Source organism: Haliotis cracherodii, unplaced genomic scaffold (genome assembly GCF_022045235.1).
Source record: "Haliotis cracherodii isolate W230 unplaced genomic scaffold, xgHalCrac1.p SCAF_6, whole genome shotgun sequence".
NCBI classification, from domain to species: Eukaryota; Metazoa; Mollusca; class Gastropoda; order Lepetellida; family Haliotidae; genus Haliotis; species Haliotis cracherodii.
The window spans coordinates 43,142,879-43,170,125 of NW_027266319.1; the positions used below are offsets into that span (position 1 = coordinate 43,142,879).

Below are 27,247 nucleotides of genomic sequence, written 5' to 3' on the forward strand. Positions count from 1 at the left end.
AATGCCTAAAACGAGGACGACAGCTTGTGGGCGGGGCTTATCGGTCTATTGCATAAACCATAAGAAACATAATGTGGTGATAAGTAAAATAGTTGCCTGTCAGTTGTTCTTGTAACTATATGATGACAACCACTCTGCAATGTAACAATGTTTCAAAAGGTAAACCTTCCTGTAGCCATGTCATGCATGTCTAAAGGATAAGGTATGCTTCATTTTCCTAAATACCACTAACTGCAGCCAGATGCTCACCTCAAGAGGAGCTTGCTATGTTAATCCTTATCCATAGTTTTCCTATACCATATTGTCACCATCACCGTGTTGGCTCACATGTTGTGTTCAAAAAGGTATTCACTTCAATTTACAAAAGAACAGAATATACAAGAGAGATAAACTTGCAGGTGCAGTCTGTCAATGACAAATTCCCCTGAGGTAAGTTCAGTCATGACATGAGTAATTCTAATCCAAATATAAAGATTCACATGAATATCTTGTGTTACAACAGATAAAGCATGAATTATTTGTTTGCCATTTGTGTGTGTCATTTTAACCTTAAATATTTCATTCCTTTATGAATTAACCCATTTGACGTAACTATCTTGGTTGGTTGGTTGGTTTGTTGTTTAACGCTGCACTCAGTAATAATCCAGCTATATGATGGCGGTCTGTAAATAATCAAGTCTGGACCAGACAATCCAGTGATTGATATCATGAGCATCGACCCACGCAATTGGGATCGATGACATGTATCAACCAAATCAGCGAGCCTGACCACCCGATCCCGTTAGTCGCCTTTTACGTCAAGCATAGTCGCCTTTTACGTCAAGCATGGGTTGCTGAAGACCTATTCTAACCTGGAATCTTCATGGGTTGACTATCTTGGTCCAGATTAGGAACTACAGAGAGAAGTGACCCTTTGCTGACCATCACATGCTCATATGGAACATTGTTGCTATTGTACTTAATTATTGAAATGATGTCTAAACCTTTGCACATACAATCAAATACCTTGCTCCATGTCTGCATCAGGAGCATACATTAAAAGAAAATATCAGTGTTAAAGCAGTTAATGAATCTTTATAGAAGACGTTCTAGTGCAGTCTGCAAGCAGGGTAAGTCAGTACTTTATTATCATGTGATCGATCATTTTATTATTTTGTGATTGATAATGAATCTTAAAAAAATTGGAGTGGAATTCTGTCACATTGCAGCATGTTCAAAACTTTCAGCTTCCAAAAGCCTACTTACCCAGGTGTTTGGGTATAAAATATTATAACGTCCAATACACAGAGAAATGGATGAAAGAGTCTGCAATGAAACTCAACATGACTGCCAGGGAGGCCTTTTTAAACATTGGATTGGAATGTCTAGGGATACATTGCATGGACCACCCACTATAACATACCGTACGCCTACTTGAACCACTGATGTCTACATGCTTGAACCTGGAGTTCAGGTGTTTTCCTTCTTTTAGCAGCCACAATACACACCAAGCCATTACAGCAGACCAGTCGGGCTGACCAAGCAAACAATTCAAATGTATGTTGGGTTCAGATTGTGTAAACCAAAGATTCAACATGAGTGCATGACATTAAACATTTGTTTTTCAAGCTTTAGTTTAAAACTTCATAATTTATACTCATTATTTTGAAACTGATCTGCACTTGATAGATTTAGTGATATCTAATACAATGACTAATCGGACACTTCTTGGACACACAGATATGAGGCACAAGATCAACAGATCTCATGTTGTAATGTTATCTGGCCTGCGTGCAGTCAGCAGCTAGTTGCCAGGACACCCAGCAGCCTGACACCTACCCCCTACAAGGATAGTTCAGCTGTAAGCATGGCTGTGGGAGACCTACACACAACAATAGTGGCCACCTCTATAGATAGTGTATAGTATTACTAGTTCACGCCTGGATCAGATCATTCACAGATCAACCAAAGAATACAACAAATCTATCTGATATCTAATCTAATGTCAAATATCATGAAATAACTAATTCACCCATATCGCTCTTATAAAAAGCCCATGCTCATAATCCTGAGTGGTCCACTGCACAAAAATGTTCAGGCGTCTGCCGAACATATACATATCTTAGAAGCTATCTATCTAGTGGTTTTAGTCAAGTATGAGTAAACTGAGTTTGAAGAACTTCAGTATTAGGCGAGGAGTATTTGAACACAACTGGGTCTTTGGCCACTAGGAAATCTTGACCACTGACTACTACAGGATAGATGTAAGAAATTAACTAAATTCACCAATGATAGTTGTTGATGTTATTGTAACATATTAAGAATATAGAATCCATCAACAAATCAGAATTTGCACAACTTTTGATTTCCCATAAATTGTAATGCAATCAAGTTAACATTCCAACAAATTATTAACCTCTAATAGTTCTAGTGTGATTGTGAACAGTAGTCATTTTGTCAAAGTTGACATTAAAATCAAAATACAGTTTGGTCTGAAATTTTGGAAACAATTTATTAATAAAATGATATTTAACAAACTAATCATGTCATGAAACAAACCCCAACTAACTAACAGCCAAGGTGATACCATCTGTTTATAATGTTCAGAAACACAATATATTAAAGATACCAAAAAACAAAATGAGACTGAGATTACTGAAAACAGAATGAAATTATGAATGTTGTATCATTTCCATGGCTATAACAAAATTAGTAAAATCTAAATATTTTGTACATTTGTATACTTATCCTGCATTAATCGTCACATCAAAACACAAAACTGCCTTAAACACAACATCAGAAACGTTGTGGTTAGACAGCAAAGCAAAGGGAGGGCACTTAGCCATCAAAATGCAGGTTAAGTAAACAAATGCAAAAAATATTTAGATCCACCAATTTTTTTTAACTTATTCTGCATTACTCCTTAATGCATCCATTTCAGACTCCTTAATGCATCCTTATCAGACGGCATGGTCGGTGGGCATACCTTCAGATGTGATCCATAATAAACCCTCATCAAGGTCCGATGAACCCGCACCGCATACATACAAGTGATGACTGGAACATCTATGACCATTCCTGTCGGCAGGAAACAAGAGTCGATGCAAAAAGGAAAACCTGAATAGGTGACAAATAGAATTAGGGGGGGGGGTAGCCAAAAACAAGAATTGACCTTAGAGCGAATGCAGAATGCAGTAGAGCTAGGAGTTGAGTTGGCAATGGACTCCCAGCACAGCCCACAATGACCAACGTCATGAGTACTGCATTCGAAACAGACACTTCAGGGGCATGAGGCTCACTGACCCGTGCAACAGTAGTCAAAGCCAGTAGGAACAACATCATCTTCGTAAGGTCATAGAAGGTAGACAGTGGTTCAAAGGGAGCAGTCTGAAGAGCCAGTAAAACCAGGTTTAGATCTCACACAGGCGGTCTGAACTTGGCTTACTAATCTTCAAAACGATATGCGCGTAGCAAGGCCTGGCATTCGTGAATTTTAGCAATTCTCCAATCGACCGGGACGGCAAGCACAGAGTTAAAGGTGACCAGGTACGTGGAGATGGTAGAGCCTTTCAACCAACGTGTGCTGTGCAAATAAAAGAGGAACTCAGCCAGAAACTGCCATGACGCTGTCAACGGATCCTGGTGTTTGTCTGAGCAGAGGGGCAGGAAGGAGCATCCTTTGTTGACATACAATCCACATGTAGATGGACGATAGGCTAAAGCAATAGCCAGAAGTGCCAGTTGAGTATACGAACCCAGGCAGGGTTCAGGTGTGTGGGTGTAACAGGGGGTCTAGGGGGATCAGAGGACAACCACATAGTACCTTGCCGGCTAGCAAAAACAGTGGTCGAGGGGCCTTGAACATTTGAAGGACCCTGGGAAGGAGAGCCGGAAGCAGAAAAGCATACCCTGATAATCCTGCTGAGCCATAGCTGACAGATCCGGCACCGGGACTTGCCGATCAGATCGATGTTAGGGGAGACGATCTTTTGGCAGATCAAGGTGAACATGTCTGAGTGGAGCTACCACTCAAGGGACCCACCATGTCCGGCCTAGACAGCGTGTGCCAGAACATGCTCTCAACCTGGTAAGTGCTGAACGAGAAATTGCAGGCCCAGGCTGACCACCAAGTCAAAGTCCTGGTTCCTCAAACACCACACAATGGGGGATGGTGTGAGCAATCCCAGGAGCACTAGCCACTGACACAGTGAAAGCAGCAGTGGAAAAGCGGGAAGCCATGGTAGATGAGGTCATCTACAAGACTGCAAAGTTGAAAAGTCAACAACAGGTGTCAGGACGATATGTGGAAAAGTGTGTCTGCCAGCAAACCGATACCAAAACCCCTTGTAGACAAACCGACAGCAGAGGCATCGACCAAACCGGTAAATTGGAAGTTGAAGCTATATCCATAAGATAAGGTGGATAACAGGAAAACTGTAGTTATGGGAGATTGCACCGTGCCACATAAGGTGACCAGTTCCATCCCCTGGGTGTAAGATAAACACTCCCGTTCTTATATCGAGGTGACGACGAAGGGAGGTGCTTCGTTACTCCGCATGTAGTCAGCAGAGAGCGACAGGTTGGTCCTGGGAAGAGTCATAAAATTGACCCTGTATCTGAGTCTTTGGTCAGAAAAATCGTACAGCACAAAGTAATGTGGTCGTTTCCATCCCCGGAGTGTCATATAAGTGCTCCCATTCTTATATCTAGGTGAAGAGTCGTGTAGTCAACAGGGGTTGATGGAACGGTCGTGGGAAAAATTAGAAAACCTAGGTAGCCTTGGCTGAAGATATCAAAATTTCGTTGTATGAAAGATCATACCCTATGAGTAAGGCAATCTTTTCCATCCCCTGAATGCTGTATAAGCGCTCCGTTTTTATTGTGAGGGGCCATATAAAACGTGGTGCCTCACGACTGCCATGTTGGTACCGGAGGTCTACCGTTTCCATCCTCTGCACATGGATGGACAACAGGCGTTGAGTGGTTGCACCATGCATACAAGTAAGTATGCAAACCAATCTGTAGGAATACATTTCACTGCTCCCAGTAGGTCAGAGATGTTTACAGTCAGAGTACTTTACACGAGACAAGTAACTCAAAAACTTTTCATTTCATAAAAGATTATGAGAGTAAGTACGCAAAAAGGTAGTGAAAAAGCAAAGCTTTAAACACACGAACACAAGATAAATGAATTTAGCGTATTACCCTACCCAAATAAAGAATTCAAAATGCAAAACCACGAAAGTATGTGGCCACGAGGTGAATCGCAAAAATGGCGGGGAAAAGACAAAATGGTGGGAACAACAATATGCCCGTAAACTACTGACTAGAGCCAAACGAGCAATAAACATAAGAAATTACGAATGAGAAGACCTCTAAGGTAGCTGATCATAAACATAACAATATAGCAGCATATGATGAATGCAGAAACACACAGAGTATTGAAAAAAAATAATTGACTTTTGATGTGACGTCATGACTTACAGGACACATGCCGACTTTTCTTTAGCAGCTGGATCTCACACAGGTCTTCTTTCTCTCAGAATACAGCAGTAAATGCATAATGGAGTAATGCAGGAAAAATTAAAGCCTTTTTTCCCTTTTTTATGTTCAGTTGTGAAATCGGTTTGGTATAAAAAATACTGGGTTTTTTTGTGGACAAAAATGTTTAAATCTTTAGAAATAACATACTTTCTTTTGTGCAAGCAAATATCATGTAATGTGTTATTGATTTATCATGTCAATCTGAATTACAGAATCACCGACAACAGTCTGTAAACAAAATATGGCATTGAATATGCTCAAGCAATTAGGTTACACCATTAATGCGTCACTCAAATATACGACAGCCATTGAAAGCATATAAGCACAGCAACTTGCTCAGCTAACATGAGGTGGGCAGCCCCAAAGAAAACTAAGCCAGCTTTGCAAAGCTTTCGTTCCACACCGTTCATCACCATTATGATGTCATATCGCTCATTGTGGCGCAAAAGATATGACGTCACAGTCGTATATAGCAAAGCGCCATAATTCAAAGCCAAAACTTAAAATACATTCTCTTTGTACATTTCTCATCGTGTTTTCTGTACGAGATGTATTGCCACACATCCTTTGAATGTTGTAGTTACCGCAACTTTGCATTTTGTAACCTGTAATTGTAGATATAATTATTTAAATATGCCAATGACAACTGACTGAAAAAAAATACTATTCTATTTAAATATTAGCTTCCGTGGCCTTCAAACCAGATCACAGGAAGAGATAAGCATTTTATCAGACAAGAAAATACCATTCTTCTTTATATTATATTTTCTAAGTCATCCTCATAGTGTCAATGAGGAAGTATGAGTGTAGTTCTCATACAAAGTGATATTTCACCAAACTTATTTGAGTCCAATGAATGTATGCTCTCAGAGAAACAAAGTATTTCATCACTTAATACATAACAAACACTAATACCTGTTCATTTAAACAATTGTGTGAGAATTTGTATGACTTTATATAATGAACTGTAATACACTGTGTCATTAATCAATGCATCTGCTGTGTTCACACCGAACAACTGGTAGACTGTTTGAATTTAAGAAAAGGCAAATTAGAGCGGCAGCCCAGAGCACTTTGGTCAAACGAACAAGGTACCAATATCCGAACACAGGAACATTTACTGTGTAACCCAACATATTCATATATGGATGTCTGCCGGGGAGCCCCTGCTGCGTGTGGCCCCTGGCCCCCCAAAAGAAGGGGCCATTCAAGGGCTGGATCAAACATTGGAGGTACCACATGAAAGTAAGTGTAAATGAACTGGTACATCTCACAGAGTACATAATGGGCCACGCCAGACAAATCTTCCTCTGCAAAAGGCCTGCCAGACACCCCCAAAGAGGGTCCCCAAATTTGGGCTGGGTTAAACATTGGAGGTACCACATGAAATCAACATAAAATGAACTATTTCACTCTACTAAGAATAAAAAACCCATTGCCAGACAAATCGTCTGCTGCAAAAGGCCCGCCAGACACCCCCAAATGTTGACCCTTAATGGACTCAGTGAACACTCTGGTAAAATTTGACTAGAGTATACATTCAAAGTACCAGATGGAAGTAAGTTTAGATGAACAGGTACATGTTACTGAGTACAACACGGCCCATACCTGACAAATTTTCCCCTGCATAAGGTCCGCCAGACCCCCCAGAGAGGGTCCCAAAATTTCGGCTGGGTTAAACATTGGCGGTACCACATGAAACCAACATAAAATGAACAATTGCACTCTACTTATTGCACAATACCCATTGCCAGACAAATCATCTTCTGCATAAGGCCCGTCAGACACCCACAAAAAGTTGACCCTTCAGGTATACACGGGTAAAATTGGTGTGGAATATATATCGATTGTACCACATTAAGGTACGTTTGAATGAACAGGTTCATATCACAGAGTACAGAATGGGCCACACCAGACAAATCTTCCTCTGTATAAGACTTAAACATTGGAGGTATCACATGGAACCAACATAAAATGAACTATTACACTCTACTTACTACAAAATACCCATTGCCAGACAAATCCTCTTCTGCATAAAGACCGCTAGACACACCCTCACCCCACCCCACACAGTTGACCCTCTGTAATCCCAGTGTGCATAATGAAACATTGGACATCAGCTCAGAGAGTCAACAGATGGTCAAATTTATGTTTTGTTCTTAAAGATGGAAGGTTTTTATTGAGATTAAAATCACGTATTTATAAAATCAGGTCTTTGAATACTAGTATTGATATCATAGATAAGGCCTATCGTTGAAATGTAATAAAAAAAGGCATGAATCTGATTCTTGTGAATATATATCTGATCAGCTATGAAGTCCTCAAAGCCTGCTATAGCCTGACAGCTTGGCTATGGATTCCTACAAACCCAAACATGCTTAGGTAGTCCTCAAAGCCTGCTATAAGAATTGTAAATGACAGTCCCTGATACCATTTGGAAATCTTTCGGTGATAATTGTGTTTAAAAACCTATGATCTCCGTTTATTTAGCAAGTTTTATCATCTAAAAAGCTGAATGTAAAATTGATAAATATGGAGATATATTTGGCCTGAATTCAGATTTTTAGATGATAAAACTTGCTAAATAAATGGAGATCATAGGTTATTAAACACAATTATCACCCCGAATTTCCAGATTACCATCCTAAAACATTTCCAAGTGGCATTAGGGGCTATCATTATCCATTCAGCAACACTCAACAACAAAAGTGTATAGTGTATTTTTCAAACAAGTAAAGTTTGGTTTTCATTATTGTAGTACATGTATGGAATCAAGTCACAAAAACGCAAATGCTACAGAAAAGCATGCATTCCATGCAAATGTTGACTTTTATGCAAGCCCCATGCATTTCGTGTGCGTTAACGGGATTCCATATGCATTGTTTAGCATCGTGCTGACAACAACCATTCAGAAAAACAATAAAATTATGCAATTATTCAACATTATGAAATGCCACGCTTGTCCGAAAACGAGCGTCTGCGAGCCATTGGTGTGCTTGAAGAAGGATTGAGTCAACGTGATGTTGCAAGACAATTTAACGTCCACAGAAACACCATTTGGTGTTTATGGCAACGTTGGCAACAGACGAATGCAGTCAGAGACCATCCTCGGAGTGGCAGGCCACGCGTAACCAATAATCGACAAGACAACTGGATTCGAAGAGCACACCTACAAAATCGATTCTATCCAGCAACAGTTACTGCAAGAAGCATCCCTGGCCTTCGACGATTATCTTCACAAACCGTACGTCTCCGCCTCAGATGTGCAGGGATTGTCTTCATTGTGTCATGGAAGAAGATCGGTTCTGGGGCGGCAGCGTTTTGGTATCGGATCAGATTACAGCAAGACAGAGGACCCGTTTGATAGTGGTAGAGGTAAATCTCAATGGACAGCGCTACCGCGACGAGATCATCGGACCTGTTGTTCTACCGTTTTGGAGTCGTCATGGCCCAAGTATTACCTTTCAACATGACAACGCCTGGCATCATATTGCTCGACTTGTTCAGGACCTCTTCAACAAAAACAACGTGAATGTCATCCCCTGGCCGGCTCGCTCCCCTGATCTATCAGCAATCAAGCACATGTGGGATGAGATGGATCGGGGCCTTCGACGTCAACCACGTGTTCCACAGACACTCCTGCAACTTCGAAACATGCTCCAGCAGATATGGACAGATATCCCACAGAACTTTGTCTGGTCCATTCCATGAGACGAAGATGTGTTGCTTGCATCGCAGCCAGAGGCGGACACACTCACTATTGATTTGTAAATTGACATTTTGGCATGTTCATGTTTTTTTTAATGAAATCACGCATTTTCCGAAGTCAGTATGACAAATTAAAACCATTTGAACACTTACAGGAGTCTTTTATCTGTTGCAAGCCGAAATTGTTTCAGATTTGGTAAAAACATAACTTTGCATTAAATCTTATTCAATGTCACAGGAACTTTTGTTGTTCAGTATATTAAAATCATGGCACATAGCATCATATGCCTATCTGGCTTGTAGGAATCCATAGCCAAGCTATCAGGCTGTAGCAGGCTTTGAGGACTTCATAGCTGATCAGATATATATTCACAAGATTCAGATTCATGCCATTTTCATTACATTTCAACGATAGGCCTTATCTATGATATCAATACTAGTATTCAAAGACCTGATATTATAAATACGTGATTTTAATCTCAATAAAAACCTTCCATCTTTAAGAACAAAACATAAATTTGACCATCTGTTGACTCTCTGAGCTGATGTCCAATGTTTCATTATGCACACTGGGATTACAGAGGGTCAACTGTGTGGGGTGGGGTGAGGGTGTGTCTAGCGGTCTTTATGCAGAAGAGGATTTGTCTGGCAATGGGTATTTTGTAATAAGTAGAGTGTAATAGTTCATTTTATGTTGGTTCCATGTGATACCTCCAATGTTTAAGCCTTATGCAGAGGAAGATTTGTCTGGTGTGGCCCATTCTGTACTCTGTGATATGAACCTGTTCATTCAAACGTACCTTAATGTGGTCCAATCGATATATATTCCACACCAATTTTACCCGTGTATACCTGAAGGGTCAACTTTTTGTGGGTGTCTGACGGGCCTTATGCAGAAGATGATTTGTCTGGCAATGGGTATTGTGCAATAAGTAGAGTGCAATTGTTCATTTTATGTTGGTTTCATGTGGTACCCGCCAATGTTTAACCCAGCCGAAATTTTGGGACCCTCTCTGGGGGGTCTGGCGGACCTTATGCAGAGGAAAATTTGTCAGGTATGGGCCGTGTTGTACTCAGTAACATGTACCTGTTCATCTAAACTTACTTCCATCTGGTACTTTGAATGTATACTCTAGTCAAATTTTACCAGAGTGTTCACTGAGTCCATTAAGGGTCAACATTTGGGGGTGTCTGGCGGGCCTTTTGCAGCAGACGATTTGTCTGGCAATGGGTTTTTTATTCTTAGTAGAGTGAAATAGTTCATTTTATGTTGATTTCATGTGGTACCTCCAATGTTTAACCCAGCCCAAATTTGGGGACCCTCTTTGGGGGTGTCTGGCAGGCCTTTTGCAGAGGAAGATTTGTCTGGCGTGGCCCATTATGTACTCTGTGAGATGTACCAGTTCATTTACACTTACTTTCATGTGGTACCTCCAATGTTTGATCCAGCCCTTGAATGGCCCCTTCTTTTGGGGGGCCAGGGGCCACACGCAGCAGGGGCTCCCCGGCAGACATCCATATATGAATATGTTGGGTTACACAGTAAATGTTCCTGTGTTCGGATATTGGTACCTTGTTCGTTTGACCAAAGTGCTCTGGGCTGCCGGTCTAAATGAACTAGTAAAATCCTAGATATTTTTTATATTTGTATACTTATCCTGCATTACTCCTTAATGCATATTACTGCTTGTTCTTGACAGAGAAAAGAGCTGTCTGAAGGTCTTTGCTTGAAGAAGTTGTTCCAACTAGCTGAGAGGTCACGCAGCTCCCATGTGACCAAAGAAAGTGACGTCATGGATCCTCACATTACTCTGGAGTCCAGACATTGGAAGGCATCGTGGGGAGGTAGATCTGTGATGGGTTGGTCCCTTTAGATGCAGTAATGCAGGATAAGTATACAAATATAAAAAATATCTAGGATTTTACAAGATTTTTTACTTATCCTGCATACTCCTTAATGCATCTTAATCGGACGGAACCGGAGGCGGGCATACCTTCAAATGTGGACTTTCATCTTTTATTTCCAGACTCAGTTCCCTAGCCAATCCTTGGCTGTGTGGTCGGCTTTGGGTGACCACTCCATGTATGGGAACTTCCTATTCCCTCAGCCCGTACCAGTTGGCCCCTGTGTGGTCGGCATCAGGTGACCACTCCATGTATTGGAAACTCCAGTTCCCTCAGCCCGTTTTCGGCTGTATGGTCGGCCTGGATGACCATTACATGGAAGGGAAGAGTCAGGTATGCATTGTGTCCTGGTACTGCGCAGCCTGACAATAACTCTCGGTTAGAGACTGTCGGTTGAGACTTGAGTACCGAGCCGAGCAAGTGGGGCATGAACCTTCTAGTCCAGGGCTTACGCCAGGGGAGGTTGAAAGGCCAGCTCTGGACTTGGAGGTGAGGTCAGTGACGTGTAGTAGAGGAGCCTGTTGGGCACTACGAGCAGACAAAGTTGTGCGTGCCTAGCACATCCTCCAATGCGACATCTCGCATATGGTGACTGGCGACGAATGTGTTTGATCGCCAGAACACCTCTCCATGATGGCCAGTAGAGCTCAGTTGCTGTGTAGCGATGGTGGTGGTGATTGCCCAGGTCTCATGTGGGTTGTTGGAGCCTTGGGGTCCAATCCCGCGGCCTCGTAGGCCTGGAGAATGAAGGCCCGTAGCAAGAGGGCGATCGTGTTGCAGCTACCTTCCGCTTGCGAGGTTGCAGCTCTATACCCGAATGAAGAGGCGGTGTCGTTGTCTATGGTGTTCCTTGGATCGTCTGATGTAGCAACGGAGCACTCTAACCGGATATAAACGGAGCTCTAGTTCATCTTCCACGCCCACAATCGATGAAAGGACATGAGGGACAATCTATCGGCCTGGCCTGGGAGCTGATTCTTTGCAATGAAGTCCCAGCACAGGCCAAGATGCACGGCTCTGTGTGTTCCCTGCTCAAAGTCTAGGGCATGTAGCTCACTGACATTGGCAAGCGCCAGTAGGAAGACCGTCTTTTTTGTCAGATTGTAGAATGACGATGTTTCTAGAGGCTCGGAAGACGCGTCTCTCAGCGAGGTGAGAATGACATTCAAGTCCCAAGCTGGGGGACGGAACTTCGCCTATTGGTCTTCCAGTCTGAATGAGCGCAGCAGTGCCTGGAGTTTCAGGGATTTTCTGCATGCGTCAATCTTTCGGAACTGCCAGGACGGAGTTGAGCGCCACAAGGTAGGTCATGATGGTACTGCCCTTGAGCTTACACTTGTGACGCAGATGGAGCATGAACTCGGCCAGGAATTAAGGCGATGCAGATGTGGGGTCTTGTTGCTTGCCCCTGCAAAAGCTCTCAAAGGATTGCCACTTGTCATCATAGAGGCCCCTGGTGGTTGGGCGATGTGCCATCGTGATGACCCAAGCTGCTCTGGCCGAGTAGCCTTTGGCGTTCAGTGCTCTTTGTAAATGGACCAGACGTGAAGACATAACCTGTCTGGCCCTGGGTGTGGGTGTCTGCTGTGAGGGTGGATCAGCAGATTTGGCCAATCTGGGAGTGGCAGTGGGTTGGCGTCGGACAGCTCTCTGAGGTCGACGAACCAAGCCATCGCTGGCCACCAGGGCGCGACCAAAGTCAGATCGAGGTTCCGTGTCGATCTGATCTTCTAGATGACTTTGGTAAGGAGTACAGGTTGTGGAAAAGCGTACGCTTTTAGTTCTTCCCAGGGGACACTGAAAGCGTCAACTGCCCTAGCCAGTGGATCGGGGACCGGAGATATGTAGGTGGGGATCTGGTAGTTCTGGCTGGTGGCGAAGGTGTCTATGTTGGGGAGACTGTGGTCTTGACAAACAAGAGCAAGGACATAAGGGGGAAGTTTCCACTCTGTGGGAGCCACTTTGCCTGGCAGAGATAGCGCATCCGCTGCAATGTTTCGGCAGCCCGGGATGTGTTGGACCTAGAACTGAATCCCCAGATAATCCACCAGGTGAAACAATCGGAACGTCTGTTGAAGGAGCGAAGTCAAAGTCCTTGGTTCCGAAGGCACCAAACGACAGCGATGTTGTCCATCGAGATGGTGAGCCTGGCGTGTCTGAAGGCCTGCTTCCAGTGAGCGATGGCCAAGATAAGCGCCTCCCGTTCCAGGTTGTTGATGTGCCATAGGCGCTGATCGACAGACCACAGCCCCGAGGCGACCTGTCCCTCCAGGTGTGCGCCCCATCACTGCAGGGGCGCATCTACGAATAGGCGCAGAGACGTCGTAATCCCTGTCAAGGAGACGCCGCCTAAGACATTCAGTTCCACTGTCCACCACCGGAGATGCTGCTTGAGATGATCCGGGAGGACGAAGGATACTGAGGGTCCTGGAACCTGATGTAGGGAGCCAGGAACATCTGAAATGGCGCAGTTGGAGCCTTCCTCTGTAGGTCGTCCTGTGCTGAGGTTAGGAGGCCAAGGAGGACTTGCCATTGGCGCAGAGTGCGTGGTAGGTGGAGAGCTGGAGTCAGGTGCACCTGCATGCGCTCCCACCGGTCGAGATGGAAGAGTCCCCAATGAACTGAAGGCGATTTGAGGGTGTCAACTCTGACTTCCTGAGGTTGATTTTCCACCCCACTAGGTACAGGATGCAGGGGATGAAGTCCCTGTGGCGAAGTAGATTGACGGCGTACCAATGATTCAGGAGACAGTCGTCTATGTATGCCTCGAACTGAATGTCCCGGAGATCGAGGTACAAGGCTATCGGCTTGGTAAGCCGTGTGAGTAGCCACGGTGCCGAAGAAAATCCAAATGGGGGAACTGCCCATTGGTAATTGACCCCGTCGTCAGGATGTTTAGGGACATGTTGACAGGCGTCCTCGATATCCAGGCTGATGAATACATCCCGTGTCAGGATCCGGGATCGCAGCAGCCTGGACGTGCTCATCCTGAAATAAGGTGGACGCGCCAAGTAGCGTTTGTTGAAAGCGGCGAGGTTGTGGATCATCCTGTGTTTGAGTCCTACTTGGGGACTAGGGAGACAGCTGGGGCGTGTATAACCTCTATCGCTTCCTTGTCCAGCAGTGCCGAGATGTACTGGCTTAGTACTGGCTTGGTAGCTGCTGTTGAGTAGGGGGGTAGGTGGCTATGGGCTTACGTGAGCGGCGGGTTGTCTATAAGCGCCTGGTTGTATGTCAGATGATGTTGGTGACAGGATCTCACAATTCTGCCAGAAACTACCCAGTTTCCCACGTTCTGGAGTGTTGACAACTTGGATGGCTGGGGCTGAGGCGTCGCGGCTGGCATGAACCAGACTGGGATGCCGCAGTCAAGGCTGGCTGCGACCCCCTAACCGGGTCTCGTCTCGGGTGAAGGCTGAGACTCGGATTGAGTCATTGATGTACAGCGACAGGCGTCTGGTCGAGCAGTTGCAGTGTTACGCATAAGCGATGATGCAAGCTAGTCTGTACAAATACACTGCACGGATCCCATAAGGTCAGTTGACCTGATTACGGTCGATGATTTTTACAGTCGTAGTTCCTGACATGTGACATGCAAGTCGTACTGCACAGTAAACTGTAACCCCATATACTGAGTGGACTAGTTCAAGCTCCACACACGGCCAATCACCTGTGAACACCAGTGGTGTGTCCGAGTTCTGAGTAGGAACTGTGATGTTGCCGGTGTAAGGTCAAGTTGATCCCCATGATAAGAGTGGCGACTGGTCCCATGTTGGGAACGATGACCCAGTTGGGTACCCGGGAGCATATGACGATTCTGTTGAATACCGTAGGTTGTGAAATCTTTGAGTGTATAGTTGATAGACGAGGAGAAATGGCGGGAGATTTCCACAGAACTGTCACCATGAGGTAAGGTGCTTCCAGGATCTTGGGAAGTGTTGGAGCACCGTTGTATGGACGCCAATCAAGTGTCCGTGTTGGAGTGCCGTTGTATGGGGATCTGATGATCTCATAGGCCTGTAGCATGAGAGCACGTAGCCACAAGGATATCGTGGAATGGCTAATCGCCTGTCTGCACTGTTGTCCCGGGTGTGCATCGTTGGAGGCGCACTTAGGAGAGGTGCAAGGATAGGCACAATCAGAGACGCTAGGATAGACGCCGTTATGGACGCTGTAGACGGTGCTTTTGTAAAGGCGTCTGTATAGGCGTCAGACGAGGCACTGGCGGCTGTATAGGCTTCCGACGAGGCACTGACGGCTGTATAGGCATCAGACGAGGTGCTGGCGTCTGTATCGGCGCTGTTTAATGGATAGGCGCTATCTGTATAGGCACTAGTAGAGGCGTCTGTATAGGCGCTGGGGCAATAGGCGTCGGCGTCTGTTGCATGGCCCGCAAGTACTGGATGTACTGGAGGAGAGGGGCGTCCATCCTAGGCGTCTGGGCCAACACAGAAACGCAAGTGTCTGTCTCGCATTCCAGGGAAACCCCCATCTAATAATAGCACGCCAATTAACGTGCTTCGCTCTGATTCGATAATATTGTCTTGATAGATGACGTTGGTAATCACGTGATCTCTGATGCCTCGTGGCACGAGATTAAACATGTCGAAGGCGAAGCAGACAAATGGCCTGTTCCGTTCTCCGCTTCCTGGGACATACGGAGGTACCGTCTGAAAGCTGTTGGGGAAAGCGGAGACAGTCTGTACATCTAAGACCCTGGGGACATTTAGATGTACAATTCAGGCACAGAGGGTGGGGATCCCTGGCCGACATATTTACGCCGGCACTTTGAGCAGGAGGGCATGATATCTGCAACGAAGCAGTGTAAAATCACAAGGCGTCCCCTCCCGATTATGTATGCTATAATTTGTTTATCCCAGTGCGTGGGTTTATAAAACAATTATTACGACAAACATAAGACAACATACAAAACGAGGAGACAAAATACTTGGGAGGTTACGCCAATGGTGGGGTACAAAGCAAGAAGAATATAGAACGCAAGCCAGTTAATAACTGGCCACGTAAAATATTCAAGATGGCTACTTGAAACAACAAGACATCTGGGTTTACCATTGTTTTCTTTCTTAAGAAAACGCCAGCAGGTGTACAAAAGATATGCACATGCAACACATGCACATGTTACATACAATGTCTCACAAGATACAAACCGTGTGCACAACACAAGTACAATGAACATTAACTCAAGAAACAAAACATGTAAAGCTTTGAACAAGTTTATTCTACAGATCAAAAACAGGTTTTCACTTATCAAGTGACTAGAGTAATGTGAGGATCTGTGACATCACTTCCCCTGATCACATGGGAGCTGCGTGATAGGGTTCGCCTCTCAGCTAGTTGGAACAACATCTTCAAGCAAAGACATTCACACAGCTTTTTTATCTGTCAAGAACAAGCAGTAATATGCATTAAGGAGTAATGCAGGATAAGTAAAAAATATGACTTATTACTCGCCCATGTAGAGATCACCCGTTTAATAAACATAAAGTTGTATTCAGGGGTCCGGAAAATTTAAAATCTCAATCGGACATTCACATTTATGCCACGCCCCCTTCAAACAGCGTGTTAAGTACGACTTTTTACACACAAATTACAAGTTGTTACGTATTCATAATATGATGAATTATGAATTGTTTCAATATAAATTGTTTAATTCACCAGACAATTAATAACAAATAATATCATTTTAGATATATATGGAAAACATACGTTTGTTTCTGTTATAATAACGATCTGTCAACGTTGTGAACGGTCTAATTAATATTCATGAGTTTACTCAAGTGTACGCGTTGTAACATTTGGATTGAGACTATTATCCCATATTTGGTTATCACGTGACCTCACGGGAAAAGTGTTTTTTTTTAAACTAAAGATTATTCAAAAACAAGATAGATAATATAATCATAAATCCTAAACTATCGATGATAGCAATAGTTATTTGAATATTTTTTCATCTGTACTTAATTATTGACCATAAAAAAATTTGATATCGATCGTCACAGAAAGCAACATTGTGTAATTCAAAAGCGTGTGCTTATGTACTTAGGGAACAAATTCCACAAATATTGAAAATGAAACCTGAATGGTGATTGCTTTTGCTCGTCAGATTTCAGAACTATTCACTCGTTTCATATTCTATATAACTCCACTGCTATACTAAAATAGTATGTTAAGTTCTTTATTGTATTAAAATATCTTATTTGCTAAATAAAAAACATTTCGTGAGCATGCAAAATGTATTGAAACTCATAGAAGTAGATTTACCCTTATAACAGTATTCCACTTTTATCACTGTGTTCAGCTTAATGTGGTAGGAGAGCCCTAAGTGATGCAGGTCTCAGACATTTACCACTTTGGTGAAACCCACAAGCATGGGTATGGTGCTGACAATCCTAGAAACATAATCATGACACATCAGGATTCGAACCCACAATCAAAGGTTTCTGACAGGCCCAAGGCACAGTGAAGTCTAGCACCTTAGCCACCATATAATAGAAACAATAGATAGCGTAGATATTAGTACAATTATGTAATCTGTGTCCTCTATCTGCTGTAGTACTCTGTCTTGGAGAGACTAAGGGGAAAATGCATAAGCGGGCCTGTTGTTGAGGCAGTTGGTGAGGAGATCCCACATCATGGGGATCCAACTGAATACCTCGGAATTGAGGGACCATTCCGCATGCATGATCTTTTTTTTTCAGGGAGAGATAGTCTGGTAGGAAGTTTAACTTGTCTGGTATGTAAAGTCCTTCCACCAGCTTTAACCGTCTTTGTAAGGTACCAGGAAGAAACCACTGGTGGTGTCCAATCCCTTCAATGTACAAACAGTTCAACTGAATAGAAGTGCCTGCTTGGCAGAGTGTAACAGCCGCTAACAGCACCCTACAGACTGAGTTACAAGAGTGCTGGAAGCTGGTTGAAGTTTAACTTGTAACCCCTTTAACAATCTTGAGCAGACAGTGTCGTTTGTAAGTAAATCCAATGTTTGGCCTAATGCATGAGATGATCCCCCTGTGGTCCAGGGGTTGGCAGTGTCTTGAAGTCCAGCAGTCTGTCATCGAGATCCATAAACAAAGCCAGGCAGTGTTTCCGTTCTCCGGTAATTACCGGCTTTTTACCGATAAAAATACCAACAAGCCGATAAATATGAACATTGTCAGTTACCATGTCCGATAAAACATTGTTTGTTTTAAGATATGATCATGTCAACAGTTACTTGCCTTACAAATATGTCATATAAATTGATAGGCTTTATCTTCCAACACAGAAACGCAAGTGTCTGTCTCGCATTCCAGGGAAACCCCCATCTAATAATAGCATGACTATCCCACACCAATTAACGTGCTTCGCTCTGATTCTATAATATTGTCTTGATAGATCTACCTCCAAGTTTTCTAAACTAATCGAACTGCAGCAGCGGAACGGATGTGAACATTTACAGGGAGAAATGTACACTCATTCGGACTCGATAGACGCGATGGAGAATGCACATGTTGAGAGTACTAAAGAAAATTTAAAATCTAAACTTGAAAAAAGCAAGTTTATTGGACTCATTATCGATGAGACTGTTAATATCATGGTTGAAAAAAAACTTATATTGTTTGTGAAAATCGTTAACGATGGAAAGGCAGAAATTTTTCAGTTCATAGTGGAACAGCCGAATGTATCATGGAAAAAATTCTAGAAATTTTGCCCCAATGGAACATTCCTTTGGAAAAAGTGGTCGGTCTAGGATCGGATGGTGCGTCTGTTATGACCGGGAAACTCTCAGGGGTTGGGAAGAGGTTGCAGGATCATAATTCATATCTTGTGCACGTCCATTGCATAGCCCATCGTGTCACACTTGTTTCAGCCGATGCAGCGAAGATTTCGAAGGTCGTAGCGGAATATAGAAGGACATTGAATGATATCTACAAACTGTTTGAATATTCAGCGACGTGAAACAACAGATTGCGAGAACTTTCAGGTCCTTGAAGATTCGGACTTTTCAAGTTTAAAACAACCGTGCAGTGTTTGTTGGCTTTCCGTGGGACGGGCGGTCAAAGCAGTGAAATCTAACTAGCAGCTCTTGTTCTCGAAATTGAAGAGGAATCTGCCGAGCGAAACAACGCTGTTGCCACGAATATTCACAAGAAAATTTGCACGTACTCCTTTATCCGACTTACTTACATGATGACTGACGTGCTCCATGTGATGGACAAAATTGTTACTCTTTTTCAGAGAGACAATATCAACTTGGGCATGATTATGCCAATTGTGAATTCCATGATTGACGCCCTTACCAGTCTAGAAAACACCGCAGGTGAAAATGAACAGCATTTCTTGGATAATCTGAACAACAGGGAATTTCGTGGAATTCAGGTCACATATGGGGACCCGCGATCTATCGGTGCGTTTGTGAAAACCCGTTGTGGGTTTATCAAGGAACTCTGAAACTCTCTGAGAAAAAGATTTCCGGATGACTCGCTTGATATCGTTACTTGCCTGGACAAAGTGCTCAACCCAAGTCGATTTCCCCAAACGCAAGAGGAAGTAACAGCTCACGGAAGAGAATCCCTCGAGAAATTACTGGACAAATTCTGCCTCCCGATTGGTCCAGCTGAAAATGACGTCATCAATCGCATCCGGGCGCAGCAGGACTTCACACCTTTCAAGATAGCGGTCAACAACATAGGAGCCGACTCGTTCGAACAAAGTTGCAAGACAGTGATTTCTGAACTTTCAGATATTTATCCCGACTTTTCCACCCTGTGCTCGATAGCACTTGCTATCCCAGTTAGCAGCGTTGATGCTGAACGTGGATTCAATTTGCAAAACAGGATACACTCTGCCAGTCGCAATCGTCTTTCCCAACAACGGATAAACAACCTGATGCTGTTGAAACTACACGCAGACGTAAACAATACTGTCAAACAAGTTACGAAGATCTTTCATAGAAAGAAACGTAAACTTTTATAAACAAGTCAGTATGTTTTGTGTTGTATTTTATTGAATTTATTAATGACTGACAAAAATCACAAATGTCTGGCATTTTGGTACAGCAGATAAAAATATGACCGGAAACACTGCCAGGTGGACTTGCACTAAGTCAGGTACAGCATAGCCCTCTGCCTGTGGTATGCGCATGTGGTACACTTGGATTTAGCATCAACAGGGTCTGTGTTTAAGAAGTATTCTACTACAACATAAATATAGCAATATATTAATGACAATAAAACAGCAAGTACCTTCTTCAATCACCAAAACGACAGCAGTAGCGAGAAGAACATCCCAGGTTTTGGCATCCACTGGCTGACTTGGCAAAAGGGTCATCAGCGATATTGTCACAATAGAAAAGTTGGGCATGATCAAGGTGCTGGCATGCACCGACTATGTCAGACAGGCCTCTAGCACGAATGTCCATACATCCCGATAAATCCAGGAAAGCAAGCGCCCGCACACACTTCTCTTCAGATAATGCTCTGTTTATAAACAAAAGGCTGCTGTAGTTTCAGTTTAGACATCAAAATGAAAGAATCAAACATTTAAAAGCCCCTAGATACCTCAATAATAAAGTTATGAGCTCTTCAGGATAAATGACATCAATTCCTCTTGGGAAAACACATATCAAATGCTGAAATGGTTGTAATGAAAAGTTCAAACTATTGGTGTGTTAAAATGTTGGTTTGTTACAGACACATAAGCATTACATGCACTTTTCTTTAAATATAGGCATCCTGCTGGTTTTCTACTCTGGACAACTTGATGTACTTTGACAGTCCCCAGGACTTCCAGTTAACTTGCAAGACATTCATTGAGCAAAACCTAGCCACGGCAATTGTCAAATTCCATACAAGAAATGGGAGATGCCTACCTGAGCCCAGCGTCTGTAATCTGGTAGCAGCCTGACAGACTCAGGTACTGTAGACCGGAGCTGTTCTCACATATGTCACAAACACTGCTGTTTTGGCTCTTATTGCAAACAAAATGCTGTCTGACTTGATGCACTAATTGTCTGATGTCAGTGCTACTGCAATGAGTGAGGGTGGCTTGCGAAACTCGGACAGACGACAAACTGGGCTCAAAAGTCTTGGGCTTCTCCATACCGCAGCACAAATCTGAAGAACACTTTTGAGTTTGCTCGAAGAAGTCATCTAGCATTGCATCACAGATAAGCCACTTCCTCATCTCTGAGTAAGGCAGAGTTCCAGTTGGTACTTGTGTATTTGAGATATGCTGTATGTCCAGTGTGTCACAAGCTGGGCAGGTCATGGCCTGGGACAGTCGCTGGAGGGAGATATCCGTTATGTTCACACATCCTGTCAAGTCCAAATGTCTCAGCTGAGGACAGCACCCTTCAGAGAGGCTGAATCATAATGACAGTAAACACATTTTACTCGACCAAAACATACCTGAAGGCAAGAGATAAAAATTACAGAGCCATGGCACTTAAGCTCACTACTTGTTATTCATCAAGTACAAAAAGAGTGGCTTTTAAGTGGTTGTGATAAGCGGCCTATATTATGAAGAGGAAGTTTGAGTTCAATGAATTAATCTTGAAACACAAAAGAACACCGTTAACATGGTAACAAACACCCATGTAACATTTCCAGTCACTTTGAATGAGGAAAAGATGACGAGTAACTTAGGAGCATGCTGGGAGCAAGGAGGTTGGAGAATGTGTTCAGGAGAACGTGTCTACTTTGTTCTACACTATTTTACAATCGGAGCAAGGCTGAATATCCCTTGCTGTTTGGAGGAATAAGTTGAAAAACATAACATTTCTTAAGCACACAGTGTTCTTGTTCAATAACTAGGGAAAAGGAAGACCTTCACCTTTAGTCCTTAATCCTTTCTCAGGTGGTGATTCGGTTACCAATATCCCAGGTTATAACCTCAGTCATTTCAAAAGGAATGGTCAATAGGAATTAAATGTACAACCTTTATTGTCCCAGGATCAAACACACATTCTGGCATTTCATTACCTAATATTTTGTCTAAGAAATCACTGTGTAATCAGAATACATTGTCAGGAATGTCATCTTCCCAAGGCAAGGGAGTTAACTGACTATAACAGTCCAGTTTCCACCCATGCCGAACTAGGCTGAAATTATTTTGTTATATTTTGTCTGGACTAATCAAAATGGCGTAAGGAAATCGACATCCGGTTAGTAAACTGCCATGCAGATTTCATTCGAATGTGTACTGAGAGTTTAGCATCAACAGGTGTTTGCCAAATCTATTCATGGTTTTAGTCAAGGTGCTCACATGATTTGATGGGCCATTTTATTACAATATACATCTTGATTATCGATTAGATCGTCTTCACTGGACGACACCACTTTATTTGAAGCAAATGCAAGTGATATGAGAGGTAGAATCTTATTGGTTAATAGGAAGGACATAGAAAGAATATAACTCGTAATAGCCACTGGTGGCAATACAATCGTGCCTAGAAATTCCAGCCTAGTTCAGTAAGTGTGGAAACTGCACTATTACAGTCATTTAACAACCTTGCCTCGGGAAGATGCTGGAATGTATACCAAGACTTGATCAGGAGCTACAGGTTGAACACACTGGCTACTGAACACACAGAATTACTGTTTTGCCCCTATCCTAATGAAGGGAAAGTTCATAAAAATTAATGCTCAGGCACCATAATGATAGACATACATCTGGCTTAGTGGAGGGTTGTTAGTAGCTATAGATACCCTTTGAATGCTGCATCCGAGATGGGTGTGTAGGACAGGTCCAGGTACTGCAGCTTCCCACATCTCATCAAAAGTTGCTGAAGCTGAACACAAGACAGGTGACAGTCAGTAAGGAAGCACGAGAAGCAACATATTAAATGTTTAAAATTAATACCATTTGGCTTCAAACCAAACTACCGGTACACTAAAACATTGTTCTCCAATATGAAGGCATTCAGACATTGATTGAGTGAGTGAGTATGGATTTACGCCGCTTTTAGCATTATTCTAGCAATATCACGGCGGGGGACACCAGAAATGGGCTTCACACACTGTACCCATGTCGGGAATCGAACCCGGGTCATCGGCGTGACAAGCGAACACTTTAACCACAAGGCTACCTGACCGCCCCCATTCAGTCATTGGACTGGCTCTTTGAGCCCCCTGACATGTCCCCCCAAAAGCATTTATAAGATGTTCTCAAGCCAAGAGTGTATGCCAAAGACCCAGCACCCGCCAATGTGGCCCAGCTTGGAGTAGCTCTTCAGGCGGAATGGCAGACAATACCAAGGGCAACCATACCAGACAGACCAGATACTGATCTACACACCGGAAAATAATTTATTGTCATTACTCCTTCAGTATCATTTTATCAGTTCCCTTATTTGTTGTTAGTAGTATATATCATGAATAATTTTAACTTTACAACATCAGACTCCATGCAGAACAGAATTGTGAAACAGAAAGTCCTGTGCTCTTCTGACCTTACAACAAAGTTACATCAATTACATTTAATTACATCACTTCCTGTTTCATTTATTTTGGGAAGTCTACTTCACACAAAGTGACTTTGACCTTAATTTAACATTGACTAATCACATGTGAGAACATTATGTGTTGCAAACTTAGGTGGTGTAAACTTGACAAACTACCCTCTCGACAGCGCAGCGAAGGTCCTGGGTGAAGAAATAAAGTTGTTGTTCTAAAGTCCCAATCAGTGGCCTTCCGTCGCTGTCCAGTGACCTTGATGACACCTAAGGTCATCTTCACATCACTGTATGTCGCCCAAGCTCTTAGAAAAACATACTTTTGAGGTTTCTGAAGCCAAAGTGGGGAGGCAAGTCTTGCGACGGGTGGGCCTTAAGCGTAGTAATGCAGGATAAGTATACAAATGTAAATAATATTTAGATTTTATTAAATTTTTTACTTATCCTGCATTACTCCTTAATGCATCTGTATCAGACGGTTTGGAGGTGGGTAAACCTTCAGAATACAGAAACCTCAATAATTCACACCCTGCAATACGACACCAGTTGGTCGATAAACCGTGAAGCGGAAAAGTTCAGAAAAAAAACGCCATTACGGTAGGGTTTTTCAAAAATCAAAAAGATTGAACATAGGAATTAAAGAGAAATTCCCTATACACGCTTAGTAATATAGAAAATAATAGCTAATCAGCTAATTCTTTACTTACTACGTCATAGAGCCGTCGCTGACAAACAAGATTGTCTAATATTCTTCCACTGGCGGCGACTGAGTGACTGCACATGGAAGTTGACTGGCTCTGTATAGGGCGAGTTCATTATTTGCGTCAGGGGTTGGCAACCTGCAGGATAACAACCAGAGGGCCAAACTTCTCACGTCTTCGACATCCTCGAGAGCACCAACGCGAAGGTTATGACTAACGAAAATCTGTGTCGAATCTACATAAATATCCTTCCGTGATTGTTCCAAAAACACAATTGCTGTGTTGAGCCCTGGTAAGGCTGACACCCTGAGATCTTGAGGGTAATTCGCTCTCGGCGAATTCCGTCTGGCGATCTCGTAGGCCTGAAGGATTACTGCGCGTAACCATAGAGATATGGTGTTTGCTACTATGCGACTAACTTCGGTCGTGGACGAAGTAAATACGGGTATCAAGGACCGCTTCCTCGAACCACGCCTAGTCTTGGAGCAGGCGAAACTAAAAACTGCTCGCACCGAGCCCAGGAGAACTTCACCATGTACGATTCCCACAATAGTCGATATCGGAGGGATGGTGAAGGAACGGTCGGGTTGGCCTGGTAGTAGATTTTAGCAATAAATGTAGTTCGCTCACCCGTACCGCCGTTGCTAATGCCAAGAGAAACCATTGTTTCCTTGGTGAGGTCATAAAATGAGGATGCATTGAGGGGCTCAAAGGGGGCCCTTGCAAACCTCAAAGTACCACGTTCAAGTCCCAATCAGGTGGGCGGAACTTGGCCTTCTGATCCTCCAGCCTGAATGAGCGTAATAGGGCCTGTAGTTCCGTGACCTTAATAACATTGTGATTTTCCGGAACGGCTAACACTAAGATCATTGCAGCCAATTACAGAGTAATGGTGCTACCTTCCAAGTGTCTTTGGGTACGCAAAAGTAGGAGGTATTCCTCTAGGAATTGTGACGCAATTGTAGGGTCTTAATTCTTTTTTTCCCTGTAAAAAGTCTCAAGTGATCCCCACTTGTCATCGTATAGACTCTGGGAGAGTAACGATGAACTAAAGCTATAGCTTTGCTGCCCGTGTCGAAATAACCCTTTGCACTTAAATGCGTTTTAAAGACGAACCATGCGTGCAGACGTTGGGTGAGACAATTTGCTGTGAGGGTGGACGAGTAGGCTGGACCACTGTGGGAGGGGTAGTGAATCGTCTTCGGCTAGATTTTTCCGAGCATGACAAACTACCCTCTCGCCGGTTACCAGGGCGTGACCAAAGGGGAGATCGAGATACCTTGTCTCCTTGATCCTCTGTATCACCTTGGGAGGTAAAAGTGGTGGCAGAAAAGTGTAAGTTTTTAGCCCTGCGGATCCGGCAACGGGGAGATATACGTCATGAGTTGGTGGTCTAAGCAAGTAATAAACAAGTCAATGTTTGGTTGCCTGTATTCCTGAAGCAGTAACTCGAATGCTTCTGTGAGAAATTTCCACTCGGTGGGAGCCACCCTGTCTGGACGTGATAAAGTATCGGCCAGTATGTTTTCTGAACAATGAACTGTAGTCACAGCCGATCCACTAGATGGAAAAAATCTGAATGTCTATAGAAGTAGAGAGTGGGAGTGTGTTGTTCCCCGTTTGCACAGGCACCACACCGCAGTGCTATGGATATTGCGAGTCGGGATAACTGTAGTTGATTCTGCCAATGTGATATAGCCAGAATTAAAGCTTCCAACTCCAAGTTGTTTATGAGTCACTTCCACTGAGCGCCGGGCCAAAGCCCTGAGCTTATCTGGTCTTGTTAGTGAAGACCCCACCCCTGAAGGGGGACGTCCACAAACAGGTGTATATTCGGGGAAAACCAGAAAAAAGAGACTCCGAAGACATTCAACGCCACAAATTGAGGTAAGGCCCTAGCTTAGTAGGTAGAGTGATGGCCTTGAGTGGATCCTGACTCCTGATGTAAGGGTTCAGGAAAAAATTGAATTGGTTGCAGTTGTAAGAGACCCATGCTAGTTAAGTCCTGTGCCGAGGTGATTAACCCTAGCAACACTTGCCATTGGCGAAGTGTGTGTGGTTGGTGTAGAGTAGATCACAACAGAAGTAGAAACTTGTGCCATCTGTCCCTCGGTACAGATAGGATATCCTGGTCTGTCTTGAACAGGCCTCCTATGAACTGAAGTCAATAGGAAGGAGAATACTCCAGACTTCGCCTCGTTGATTATCTATCCCAGTTATTGACATGTGTTGATGATACAGTAGCTCCTCCTCCATCAACGACTCGAACCAAGTGTTCATCAAGTGTAGATACAGTTATTGGCTTCATTACTCCTGTAAATAGCCATAAGTGTCACTGACATGTCAAATGGGAAATACTACCATTGGTAGTGAACCCCAATGAACTGGACCAGAAGAGTCTACGGTTGGGATGGATAGTAGAGACTGATCAAGAATCAAACGTTTGTTGAACACAGAGAGACTGTGGATCATTCTCATCTTGTCTGGGTCCTTCATGAGTACCATGTACGTGTGAGGATAAAACCCCGGTGTAAAGACTTGGTTGTGAACCAACTCTACAGCTCTTCTTACCAAGTATGTCTATATTGGATTTTCCAAATCAAACTATGGTCAACGTGGGGTTATCTCTACCTGTATACGTAAACCATGATATAGTGCGATAAGTACAAAATCGTCCTTGAGACTTGTCTCTGCCACGCCCTTTCCCAGTAAGGGAATATTGGTCTTCCTTGAGAAACGCGTGTCTAGGCCTATAATTTCCTCACTTGCCAGCCCACTTAGACTTTTCAAGCTTTTTGGGAACTTGACATGCGTGTCTGCGATCTATTCGTTGAACAGGGGAGTAGATGATTAAGGTTGACGTAATAGACTGCCCTTGAAACCAGAATCTCAGTTGGAAACACTATAAAGTCTTGGGTGTAACGGTAATCTCCGTCAGAGCGGTCTCAAGATAAAT

The 27,247-nt window shown here is 43.4% G+C and overlaps 1 protein-coding gene across 4 annotated transcripts in view; it reads right to left on the bottom strand.

Annotated features, from left to right (window-relative positions):
* Positions 1–27,247, bottom strand: part of LOC139446811 (F-box/LRR-repeat protein 5-like) — a 97,739-nt gene that overhangs the window by 14,280 nt on the left and 56,212 nt on the right. For 3 of the 4 annotated variants that reach the window (XM_071228142.1, XM_071228144.1, XM_071228145.1), the window contains exons 7-9: positions 22,845–22,927; positions 21,008–21,499; positions 20,145–20,615 (exon numbers count right to left, since the gene is read on the bottom strand). In XM_071228142.1, coding sequence (XP_071084243.1) covers positions 20,387–20,615; positions 21,008–21,499; positions 22,845–22,927 — 804 coding nt within the window. In that variant the 3' untranslated portion in view covers positions 20,145–20,386. Of the gene's footprint in view, positions 1–20,144; positions 20,616–21,007; positions 21,500–22,844; positions 22,928–27,247 lie in introns of those variants that run through there. The other variant, XM_071228143.1, reaches the window with a different exon arrangement.